General features: G+C 37.7%; 1 protein-coding gene across 16 annotated transcripts in view; it reads right to left on the bottom strand.

Annotated features, from left to right (window-relative positions):
* CDC42BPA (CDC42 binding protein kinase alpha) overlaps nucleotides 1–13,287 on the bottom strand; it is a 309,339-nt gene that overhangs the window by 37,957 nt on the left and 258,095 nt on the right. For all 16 annotated transcript variants that reach the window (XM_056137674.1, XM_056137749.1, XM_056137680.1 and 13 more), the window contains 3 exons: nucleotides 9,795–9,900; nucleotides 5,915–6,051; nucleotides 3,987–4,126 (listed from right to left, as the gene is read on the bottom strand). In XM_056137674.1, coding sequence (XP_055993649.1) covers nucleotides 3,987–4,126; nucleotides 5,915–6,051; nucleotides 9,795–9,900 — 383 coding nt within the window. The remainder of the gene's footprint in view (nucleotides 1–3,986; nucleotides 4,127–5,914; nucleotides 6,052–9,794; nucleotides 9,901–13,287) is intronic.

Below are 13,287 nucleotides of genomic sequence, written 5' to 3'. Positions count from 1 at the left end.
TGAAGATGCTTTCTTTGTTCTACTTTACACTTCTTGCTCCTTTACCAAAGATTAAGTGATCATATATTTGAGAGTCTGTGACAGAATATTCAGCTCTGTTCCATTTTTCTGTGGATCTGCTTCTAGTCTAATACAAGGCTGTTTTAATTGTTACTGCTTTGTAGTACAGTTTGAAGTTGGGAAGGTGATGCCACCCATCTTCTTTTTCCCAAGGTTTTTATTTATTTATTTATTATTTATTTTTTAGACTTATAAACTTTCATGCTTGGGTTTCATTTATACAATGATCGAGTACCCATCCCTCCACCAGTGCCCATTCTCCACTTCCAATATCCTAGTAGCCCTCCCACCCCCAAACCCCATCCCCCCAACCCACCCCGCCCCTGTGGCAGGGCATTTCCTTTTGCTCACTCTTTCCTTTAGGGCATAGTTTGCAATAGAGATTTTGAGTGACCATCGTGTTCAGTCTATAGTCTACATTCAGCACGCATCTTGCATCCCAAGCGAGTCCTCCAAACATCCTTTACTTGGTGTTCCCTTCCCTATCTGAGCTGCCGTTCCCCCCAGCATGTGAAGCCAACTTCCAAGCCCTGGAGCAGACCTCCTGGTACTTATCTCAATTATTCTTGGGTGTTTGATGAACATTCTGTTACTTTATATTCCCCAGATGAGTGCAGTCTTTCTATGTCTGACCCTCTCTTTCTGGCTCATTTTATTTAGCATGATACTTTCCATGTAGAACCACTTGTATGTAAATTTCATGACTTCATCTTTTCTAATAGCTGTGTAGTATTCCATTGTGTAGATGAACCAAAGCTTCTTTAACCAGTCATCTGTTCTCGGGCACTCGTTTTTTTCCCCCCAAATTTTGGCTATTGTGAACAGTGCAGCAATGAATATACAAGTGCAGATGTCATTTTGACTGTACTTTTTTGCCTCTCCGGGATATATTCCCAGGAGTGGTATTGCTAGATCAAATGGGAGCTCAATTTCTAATTTTTTGAGAATCATCCATACTGTTTTCCAAAAGGGCTGAACAAGTCGGCATTCCCACCAGCAGTGAAGGAGAGTGCCTTTCTCGCCACATCCGTGCCAACACCAGCTGCTTTTGTTCTTTTGGATGTGGGCCAGTCTCTGTGGTGTGAGATATCTATCTCATTGTTGTCTTGATCTGCATCTCCCTGATGATTAGTGATGTAGAGCATTTTCTCACGTGCCTTTTTGCCATTCAGATTTCTTCTTTGAGAAAGTTTCTGTTCATTTTGTCGCCCCATTTTGATGGTGTTGGATGTTTTCTTCTTGTGGAGTTCAACCAGTACTTTGTATATCCTCAATATCAACCCCTTGTCGGATGTGTATTGGGCAAATATCCTTTTCCATTCTGTAGACTGTCTTTGTATTTTGGTCACTGTTTCTTTTGAGGTGCAGAAGCTTCTTAGTTTAAGATAGTTCCTATTTGTCTATCTCTGTTTTCACTTGCTTGGCCAGTGGTATGTCATCTTTGAAGATACTGTTAGCTTCAATGTGGTGGAGGGTTTTTCCAATCTTGTCTTCAATGTACCTTATGGATTCCGGTCTGATGTTGAGGTCTTTAATCTATTTTGATCTTACTTTTGTACATAGTGTTAGGTAGAGATCTGATCCCATTTATTTGCATGTAGTTGTCCAGTTTTGCCCCAAGGATTGCTTTAGCTGTTCGTGGGGGGTTTTTAGTCCATATGAATTTCAGGACAGTTTTGTCTATTTCTTTGAAGAATGTCATGGGTATTCTGATAGGGACCGTAAGAAATCTGTATAGTGCTTTGGGGATTATTACCATTTTTATAATGTTCAATCCTCCCAATCCATGAGCAGGGGATGTGTCTCCTTTTCCTAGTGTCCTGTTTTATTTCTTGAAGAAGTGTTTTATAATTTTCTTTGTATAACTCCTTCACCTCTTTAATTAAGCTAATTCCAAGGTACTTGATTTTCTGAGGTACTATTGTGAATGGGATTGTTTTATTTATTTATTTACAATTATAAACTCTTTTTTGGATTGAGGTGCTGTAAACAGATTTACAATACTGTTTATGATGGTTTCCTGTGAACAAAATTTCAACACCACATCCATCACCCATGTACCCACTTTCCTCCCCCAAATTCCAATAGACCATCTTTTCTGGGATTGTTTTTTTAAATAGCTCTTTCTTCTCTTTCATTATTTGTATGTAGAAAAGCCATGGACTTTTGGGCGTTGATTTTGCAGCTTGCCATTTTACTCTACAAACCTACTGTTTCTTTTGTAGGGTCTTTAGGATTTTCTTAGTATCAGATGATCTGCAAATAATGATATTTGACTTCTTCCTTTCCTATATGTGTGCCCTTCACTTGATCACTGGATCACTTGACATCCCATTACTCACCGATTCGTTTGAGCAGGTGCCAGTAATGTTTCCATCCATCCCTGTCGCATGGTAGTGTAGCCTAATGGCTTCTGCTCGCTCCAGGAACATGAAGAGCCTCAAACTGATTGTTCAGGGTCTTGACAAAGAAGTCTGACCATCTTGGAGGTGGGCAGCCACACAATCTTTTGACGTCCTGTGGGATCCAGTCGGTAACAACTCTAGTCCAGTGGTCGTCTCCAAATTGCATTACGTGTCCAGCCCATCTGATTTTTGATGCCTTAGCAAACGAGACAGCATCCCTGATTCTTGATCATCGACGGAGGTAGGAACTCTGGCTTCTTTCTCTTATTTGAGTGAAGCATGATACTCCAAGCATAGCTCTTTCAATTCCTCTTGGGAGATCCAAATAGCATTCTTATCCTGTTTTCATAGGGCCCAGGTCTCTCAGGTGTTATGTTAATGTAGGAAGAACAGTGGAATCGAAGAAATGAGCCCGGAGCTGGAGGTTCTTCATCCTCTTAGCTATTTGTGTGCCCTTAATATCTTTTTATTGCCTAACCATTGTATCACTCTTGACAATAGCTAGAATCTGGAAACAACCTGAGTGCCTGAGAACACACGACTGTTTAAAGAGACTATAGAACATCTGCACAATGGAATAATATGCAGCTGTTAGGAAAGATAAAACCATGAAATTTGTCTATAAATGAATGTACATGGAGAATATCATGCTGAGTGAAATGGGTTAGAGACGAACAGACATAGAAGGACTGCACTGATGTGTGGAATGTAAAATATAATATGAGACTAATATCCAAGGACAGTAGAGTCAAGGGCCAGGAAGACTGCTCCACATTTGGAAGCCTGCCTTAAGAGCAGTGGGAGAAGGCAGCCGGGATAGAGAAGGTATCACTATGTCAATGATAGTTGGAGGGATTGCTCGGGATGGGAGATGTGTACTGAAAGTAGATAAGGAACCAAACATGATAGCCTCTCATTATCTACTGCAAATCATAATGCCCCAAAGTTGAGAGAGACCAAGAAGGAAATTTTCCACCATAGACGCAGGAGATGGGGAGGGATACTGGGGACATTGGTTGTGGAAGTTGTATACCAGCAGATGGACGGGTGTTTGATCATCGCAAGACTGAAACTCAATCATGAAAGTTACTTAACTGTATTTCACGGTGATTTAATAAAAAAAAAGTTTATGATTCTTTATATTGTCTAGGAGCTTGACAGATTTTTAATTTTTATTTTGAAGTCTTTCTTCACACTGGAGATATGTAAAACTTTTATAAGAGTATAAAAATACCACACTTCAAATCTTCCTTTTGTGAGCAATCTTTAAATTGGACTACTGGATTCAAACATTAGCTTCATTCCCCTCAACTCCAGTCCTATTACACTCAAAAAACATGTATCAGCCTATCTTGTACCTACACCTTATTTCCTAGAAGGTAATGTAATTATTAAAAATACCCTCTTTACAAAACCATTTTAATTCCTATGCTATAAATGAAGTAATAATGCTAAGCTATTAAAAGTCTTTTTAATTTCTATGCTGTAAAGGCAGAGATATTTTTCCATTAGAAAGCTTACCTCATGTCGATTACTTGGCTGACTATAACACTGGGTTGAGAGGCCTTTCCTTCAGCAATTTCATACAGAAAGAGTTTGAAATCACAAACTACAGCCAAAGCTCTTTGCCATCCTTTCTTCACTCCAGCTGGTTTAGGGATCTTCATTTTTTGATGTTAGAAATTAATAAACAAAAACAACTCAATTAAAATGTGTACCTGAGGCCCTGTAATTGCATACAGAAAACCGAAAGATAACATACTCAGAATGTAAATCTGCCCTTTATTAGTAAAATATAAATAAAACACATATATTTATTAGTATTTTGTTCCAATTTTAGGGCTGGAGTGATAACACAGCAGGTAGGGCATTTGTCTTGCAGGCAGCTGACCCAGGTTCGATTTCTCTGTCCCTCTCGAAGAGTCCGGCAAGCTACCGAGAGTATCCCGCTTGCATGGCAGAGCCTGGTAAACTCCCGTGATGTATTCAATATGCCAAAAACAGTAACAACTAGTCTCACAATGGAGACGTTTCTGGTGCCCATTTGAGCAAATCGATGAACAATGGGAGGATAGCGCTACAGTGCTATATTTATTAATAATATATGAGAAAATGTGAGAATACCCTTTTTGTGACACTGAATGGCCTTTAAATGGTGCCAGGACTGCCCTGCATATATGAGAATTTGGGTTTGATCCTGACTCCTCCCCCAGAAAAGGTATTTTAATTTTAACTACTAAAGTAACACATAGATATCTATTTCTAAGTCGTAAAAAATACCATTCAAGGTACCTGTACAATTATATCTTGATAATGTCTCATATTTCATGGATAAGTCATTGTCCCACAAAAAAAACCAAGTGATAAAGACTAATTTGTGAAAATTTTAAGAAGTATGTTTATTGTAGACAGAAACAGAAAAATTTGTGATTCTAGAATTTATTTCCAGAGATTAGGTTTTTGCTTAAAAATACTATAATTTAAAAATATTATAATTTAGGACACACAGATGAACCTTGTAACTGAGCGGTTCTTGCCAGAAATGCCTCCAGACTTTGAATTAGACCACCTTCATCTGGACACCCTAGATAAAAAAAGGTGTCATCTTACCACCTATTCCCTGGGAAGCCTGACAGCTGCCATCTTCCAGATTTCATTGGAAACCCGGGTTTGGGCCAGCAGTGACGACACACACTGGGCCTCATACGATAGGAGAGCTGGTCCTTCTCCTCTCCCACCCCAACAGGACCCTGAAATGCTGCCCACGAATGGCCCCTGGGCTACTTATTAAGCTCCATAATGGTCATGATCCCAGAGATACACAAACAAATCTCAGAACTGAGCGGTTCTTTGCAGAAATCTCTTCAGACCTAATTATTAAAATGTTAGAATTCCAAGATTGTGTGGCCACGAGAGCAACATTAGACAATTTGAGCAGCTGTGCAACATCATATGCTATTCATAACCAGCAATAGATAGCAAATTCTCTAATGTTGCCTTTTCGGCAGGTCTCAGTGTTTGGGGAAAATTCCAAATAATAATGGTGGGACTGGTGTCAAAATAGTGAATGTAATCAAAGTATAGAGAGAGTAATGTGGAAATTATCTGCCACACTGGTAGGGGTAGGGGTGGGATGAGAGTGTACTGGGGTTTTGGTGGTGGAAAATGTGCACTGGTGAAGGGATGGGTGTTTGATCATTGTATGACCAAGACTCAAACACAAAAGCTTTGTAACTGTTCTCGCATGATTCAATAAATAAATTTAAAAAGTAATAAAAATTAAAAAAATTATAATTTAAAATTACTTGGGATGAAATTAAATTATTAAATATTCATCACCTAATTTTCTGTAAAGGTCCATGTTTGTAAGATGACTAAAATTTACTGTAACTCATTAGCAAACTATAGAAGATTCATTTAAGCTCTACACACTTCACACTTATACTTACCCTGACATGACCTTCATATGCTGTTCCTATTCCTTTCTGTGGATCTATACCCAGGGGACCTTTTGTCTGCTCAGGAGGCACTGGACAAGTTGTAGGAGCTTTGTTTACACAGGTTATATGACATGAGAATCCACACACTTTTGGAGGAAAGAAAAAGTTTAATAAAATTTCACTTTTCCAAAATGAAAATGCATTAAATACTCATTTCATACAAGTTACTATATTTGATGAACATTATCTTAATATTATTTTAAACAGGTGTTTTGTAATTTGTGGAGTTAATCCACTTGATTAACAGTAAGAATTTCAATGAGTTAAAAAAGGATTTCAACAAGAAAAAAAGGAATTTCGATAAGGAAAATTTTTTATTAGTCTAACATCAATATTCAATGTTAACATTAGTGATAATAAGTAAGTAAGTAAGTAAAGGCCCTCCCGTTGATCATCGATTTGCTCGAGCGGGCCCAGTAACGTCTCCATTGGAGACTTTGTTGTTACTGTGTCTGGCATATCGAATACTCTCGGTAGCTTGCCGGGCTCTCCAAGAGGGGCGGAGGAATCGAACTCTGGTCGGCCATGTTAGCTGCATGCAAGGCAAACGCCCTACCCGCTGTGCTATCGCTCCAGGGCTGGAGCGATAGCACAGTGGGTAGGGCGCTCGCCTTACAAGCGGCCAACATGGCCGACCCGAGATCGATTCCTCCGCCCCTCTCGGAGAGCCCGGCAAGCTACCGAGAGTATTGGATATGCCAGACACAGTAACAACAAAGTCTCCAATGGAGACGTTACTGGGCCCGCTCGAGTGATAATAATGAGAAACAAATAAAAAATTATGTGTAGTCTAATGGATAAAAGAGGGCTGATTTAACCTTGCCTGGGTCAGAGTTCATAGTAACAGTGCTGAAAATCAAACCCAGGCAGTCTGTCTCATAACTTACACACTTAAGTTCTACCAATATCACCATGACAACCTTTATCTGACATTCACATAAGTATCACTTGATATTCTAAGATAAAATGATAATCTACCAAGTTGATTGAGATTTGGTTGTTTGAGAATTAAAGGTTAAAATAATTAAAACAAACAAGCCTATTAGAAGGGATTACGGATTACACACTAAGACATCCTACTTAGACAATTTCTACTCTTAGGGTGGGCCCCAAAGAACATAGAGGAAAAATTGAGAGAGAAAATGAAGGGGTATCATTGTGAGACTAATACACAGTGGAAAATGGATTACATATTACCAGTAAAATACCATGAAACCACAAAGAGAAGACAAACTAAGTTTTAACCCCGCCCAAAACTATAAGAAAGCAGATATATTCAGTTATAAGTGGAGTGTCTAGCAAGTTATAATTTGTTTTATGGTATACTCTCATTTCCAAAGGGCAGTGAAAACAACAGATATTCTAACCAATTTCAATCAATCAGGAAAAAATAATCTTTAGAGGCTGTAAATACTATCAGACCATTTATGAAAGTTTGAGCACAGGCTTTATCAGACAGACATCTCCACAGCTTTATCACACAGATGTCAAAAGGTCTTAAGAAAAGACACAAACTTTCATGGTGTGTAGCTTGAAGGAAAGACAGAATGGGGAGACCTCAAAGTTTTCTATTCTAGGGACTGATCTAAAGTCTATTCTAGGGACTGATCTAAAGCCAGAATACTGACAAAAAGATTTAAAAATGTTATTTATAAGTACAAACTAAATTCCAATATAAGATAAGGTTAAAAAATATACAAAGTCTCTTCTTTGGTTTAAGACACAACTTACAACAGAAACAGGTAATCTGAGAAGGAACATTACTATTCCTCCTGAGATTACCTGTTTCTATTGTCTCCAGTCTCAAACTTACTCTTTTCACATATATGCACTTCCTTTTTGTATTTATCACTACAAACTCATAACTCTCACATCTCTACTTTTCAATTCTGATCCCTTCCTTTGACTCACATATCTAAATTTTTGACTCACATATCAGGCCACATATCTAATTTTTTTTTCTTTTTGAGTCACACTCGGTAATGCACAGGGGTTACTCCTGGTTCTGCACTCAGGAATTACTACTGGTGGTGCTCGGGGGACCATATGGAATGCTGGGAATCGCACTCAGGTCGGCCGCATGCAAGGTAAATGCCCTACCTGCTGAGCTATCACTCCAGCTCCTCTATATGTATTTATAAGATAATGTAATCCAGATCTTCTACTTTGGTTAAGTAACCAAACAATACATTGCCATAACAATACATATTCATGACCTTCTTATTTGAAGATTTTTAATATTTGAGATCTGAAGTTACAGGTGAACTATAGTATATTTTACAAAGAGAATACACACAGCTGAGAGTGGATGGTTACCTTTCCTTCTAATTTCCTTCTAACACTGCATTAAGACATGGAAAAGTTTTAAAGTTTGAAATAACTACCTTATTACTAGTATAAGGTATAGGAGTAAATTGCACATGAAGCACTGTTAATAAAAGTATCTCTCATTTGAAAAATATGTATTTCTAAAATAATATAATCTATATTAATTTAGATAATTTTCATTTCAGAAGTCCTAGGGGAAAAATACATTTTGTTTTCTACTCAAAGAAGCCCCTCAATCTCTCATCTTTCACATCAACTTCATGAGGGCCTTTTTCTTTACACCATCTAAGACTGAAACATGGAGCTAGCCTTCTACAAACACCCGAGGGATCAATGAAGGGCAGCAAGGAGTCTCTGCCACTAATACAAGCTATAAGATAAAAATTAAATGAATAAACTCAATGATAACTTTCATGTCTTCTGTCACATAGTTGATTTTTCAGGACTACAGATTTACCCTGAATAATGAAACAAGCATGAACAGCTTATATTTAACTATACATTCCCTGAAAAATGTTCTTAGGGACATCTGTCTGGATATACTAGGGACAAAAATGTTCCTAGGGACATCAGACATCTCCAATATACAACAGATTTTAGCAAGGTGTCCTGTTTAGTTTACTATCTCTAACACTTTTGTCCAAAAATGCAAATATGTAAGAAAAATTCACGTATACTTTATTTTTATTATCTGTAGTTATATTTTTTGTTTTAATGCATTAAGTAATCATAAACATTTTATATTTGAACAAAAAATTTGATTCTATAATGCACTGAGCTCTCTGGAAGCAGTACCCACTCTCATGCTGATTGTTTGACTTTCCAACTTTTGACCTAATTGCACATTTCAGGAATTAATCATATACACATGAAATTATATAGGATTTATTGGGGGATGACCCATCTCATTAGGTATACTATTCTTTTTCACAAAAGAATGTTCCCTTTTATAATGCAAATGTCAAATGTGTCTTCTGTACTTTTCCATAAAGAGATGAAGCCCAAATGCTCTTCAGTAACAAGGTCAGCCACTAATTCCCTGGCTTTCAGTCTGCTGTTTGCTGTCTGGGGACCTTTAAAAGGCAAAACAACAAGCAAACACTGTCTTCCCATTGTTCATCGATTTGCTCAAGCGAGCCCAGTGAGGCTTCTTGTTACTGTGTTTGGCATACTGAATACTCTTGGTAGCTTGCCAGGCTCTCTGAGAGGGGCAGAGGAATCGAACCTGGCTCGGCCAGGCTGGCTGCATGCAAGGCAAACGCCCTACCGCTGTGCTATCACTCCAGCCCTCTTTAAGCAAATAATACACCAACCTCACTCACAGCTATGGGTCTAACCATATCATCAGGATTCAAATAGAACTGACCATTTTATGTTGGAAACAAAGAACCAAAAGGATAAATGGAGATAGTTGTTACTCCCACTTTTCCTGATCATATATATTTTAAAGAGAATAAAGTTGTTAAATTACAATTTAGGGAGCTTATTATTTTGTTCTTACCTTCACAGGCACATCCCTGCCTTATCAAGCCCACCATCAGAGAAGTACACTGATGACATTTTGTAGGAGTAGTAAAAGACTTGACAAAAAACTGGTGAGTCTTGCGCTGCAAAATAAATTTAAAAAATATAATTAAAAACATTTTCTATGAGTCTCTATACCCCACAGCAGCAACTCAAATTATTTCTTAAATAGGAAATAAATAAATTATTTTAATTTATTACTACATCTTTCAATAACTCATGCTGCTTAATTATTTTTACTAGGGAATATTTGGCTAAATTATGCTAAAATAAAGTCAAATGTTTTTAAATGACATTTGATTTAACATATCAAAATGAACAAGCTTTGATGGCAAAATGAAATAGACATGGGTTCAAATGTCAACTCTACTTTTAACTGTATCAATGTTTACAAACGACTTCAGGATTTTAGCACGTCTTTTCAACATATTCTTTAATGAAGAGTTGAATGAAATTCTGTATATATATGCCTACATAAATAACAAAATTTAATACGCTTGTTCTTAAGAAGAACAAGAGTAATTTGAAATTTGCATCCTTGCTATAACTCATGTATCTTATTTTCTGAGACCAAGAACAAATAATATGGTTAACAAATCTGTTTCCTCCCATGGATTGGGCAGTACTGCACTTGACAAACACACAAACGTTGCAGAAACAGATGGCAGCTTAAAATTTCTTACTGAAAATAGTTATTAAAGTTCTCTAAGTCTTGTCTGATCTATATAATGTCAACCAACGCAGACTTTAGCTCTTGGCATACTTCCTTCCTCTAGCAAGTTTTAAAGTGACTGTGGTTCATTCTTGATACTGCATATAGTACCCCAAACACCGCTCCATCCCCCCACAACGCCCCCCCAAAAAACAACACCACCACCACAACAATAACAAAATACATTTAAAAGAACCTTAAGTAAATTTTAGATTTGAAAATTACAGTAATTAGAATTATAAAATTGTGATTGCATTTGTTCCCTTGACAAATGTAAAATACTGGATGTGTACATGCACAGGACACAAAGAGCCAAATACAGAGAGCACTGCAGAGTGTCCAGAGGACAGTGTTGGAAGTCAGGGGCCATGAGTTTCAAGGTCACTGAGATCTTGAGTTATCTAGCCTGCTGTATTCACAAAGACCTGGATGAAGTGGGGATTCCATGATATAAGAGGTATAAGAGGTGGGTGGGGTATGATACTCAGTGGATAACAGAGTGTACACAGCAGACAAGCAGGGAGGAGAGTCTGGCTAGCCTTGAACCTGCCAGGAAACATAGTAGGCAGTGGGGTCCCCACGTCAACTTAAAAGTGACATTTTCAGATGTGATTTATTTTCCTGGGAAATAATTATTCACATCATTTACCATTTTTTCAAATGGATTTCTAATAATTTTTTATGTGTTAGAGGGCTGGAGCAATAGCACAGCGGGTAGGGCATTTACTTGCACGCAGCAGACCTGGCAGACCCGGGTTCAATTCCTCCACCCCTCTAGGAGAGCCAGGCAAGCTACCAAGAGTATCTTGCCCCCGTGGCAAAGCTTGGCAAGCTGGCTGTGACATATTCGATATGCCAAACACAGTAACAAGTCTCACAATGGAGATGTTACTGGGCCCGCTCGAGCAAATCAATGAACAATGGGAGGACAGTGACAGTGACAGTGTTACAGGATTTCTTTCCTTTTCTAAAAATTAATCCTTACTGTTAGGTACTACAAATATCTGTTGTCTGAGTTATTCCTACTAACAATGCTTTCTTTGTTTGGACATCTTTAAATTCGATGAGCCAGAGAGATAGCTCAACATGTTGGGTGGATGCAAAGTAGGCTTTACATGCAGGTACCCGAGTTCTATCCCTGGAACTACAGGATTCCCTAAGAACTGAGTAAGGAGTCACCCTATATACTGCTGGGTGTGACCAAGAACCCCCCCCCAAAAAAAAAACTGATGGAATAAAGTTCACCAATATTTCCACCTTTTATTTGTGGTTCAATGTGAATTTTCACTGCAAAATGACAAATTCTCATGTATTTCTCCCATATATACGTTCTTATTTTTAAAAAAATCAATCTAATACATAAGAGGTAACATAGTGGTGGTGGGGTGCTGTAACTTTGTATATCAATGATATAAACTTGAACACTAATCATAATAAAATTACCTAAGCTATAATTTAAAAAACAAAAAAACATAGTTGAAGAGGTTGGATTTCCTCCATTTATATACTTAGTTCCTTTTTGAAAATTAGTTGACCACAGATCTGGGGAATTATCTTTGAATACTCTACTTTCAGAGAGTCTATCCTTATTCTAGTATCATGCTATTTTGATCACCATAGTTTACAGTATAATTTCAAGTTAGGTAATAAGATAACTACCAGTATCTTTTTTCTCAGTCTAGCTTTAGCTAGTCAGGGTGTGTGATATCATACAAACTTTGTTACTGACTGTCCTAAGTCCTTGAAGAATGTCATCAGAATCTGTATGGAGATTTCACTGAATCCTTATAACAATTTGAGTAGGACGATTATTTTGACATTATTGATTCTTCTAATCCATGAATACAAAATATTTTTTCATTTCCCAAGGTCATCTTTTATTTTCCAATTGTCTTTTCAAAAAAGTGACATAATTTTCAAGGCATAGATAATTCAATTCTTTTATTAAATTGATTCTTTAGGAACTTGATGTTTTTGGACAACATTTTGAACGGAGCAGACTCTGATCTCTTTCTCCTCTAGTTCATTATTTGCACATAGGTATGTGAAATTTTTGTATGTTAATTTCGTAGCTGTTTACTTTGTTGTTTTGAAAAGCCTCTTAGAGAACGTCAGGGTCTTTTGTGACGATTATGTCATCTGCAAATAGTGATAGTTTTACTTCTTTTCTAATTTACATCCCTTTGATTTCCTTTCTCACTCGTAGCACTGCACTGTCCTCCCATTGTTCATTGATTTGCTCGAGCGGGCCCAGTAATGTCTCCATTGTGAGACTTGTTGTTACTGTGTTTGGCATATAGAACACGTCATGGGAGCTTGCCAGGCTTTGCCGTGTGGGCAAGATACTCTCGGTAGCTTGCGGGGCTCTCTGAGAGGGGCGGAGGAATCGAACTCCGATCGGCCATGTTGGCAGCTTGCAAGGCAAACGCTGTGCTATCACTCCAGCCGATATCATTAAATTTTTTCTTTAGATTAAGACACTGTAGTTTACAAAGTTGTTCTGAATAGAGCTGTTTCAGACACAATGTTTCAAAACCAGCTGCACCACCAATATCCCTTTCTCTCCATGGTTCACCCCAGATTCTCTCGAACTCCTAGCCTTGGCAGGCATTTAACGAATTAATTTCATTTTACTTGCTCCAATAAAAATTAAGGGAATTAAAACAGAATTATCAGAAAATAAATCAGTAAAAGTCAATTTGTGATGATGAATTGCTCTGTTTTTAACTTTCTTCATCCAGCAGAAGACATCCATAAG

The sequence above is a fragment of the Sorex fumeus genome, unplaced genomic scaffold (assembly GCF_029834395.1).
Source record: "Sorex fumeus unplaced genomic scaffold, SorFum_2.1 ptg000007l, whole genome shotgun sequence".
Lineage (NCBI taxonomy): Eukaryota > Metazoa > Chordata > Mammalia > Eulipotyphla > Soricidae > Sorex > Sorex fumeus.
Note: the sequence above shows the minus strand (reverse complement) of the source record. Positions and strands in the feature narration are given on the sequence as shown.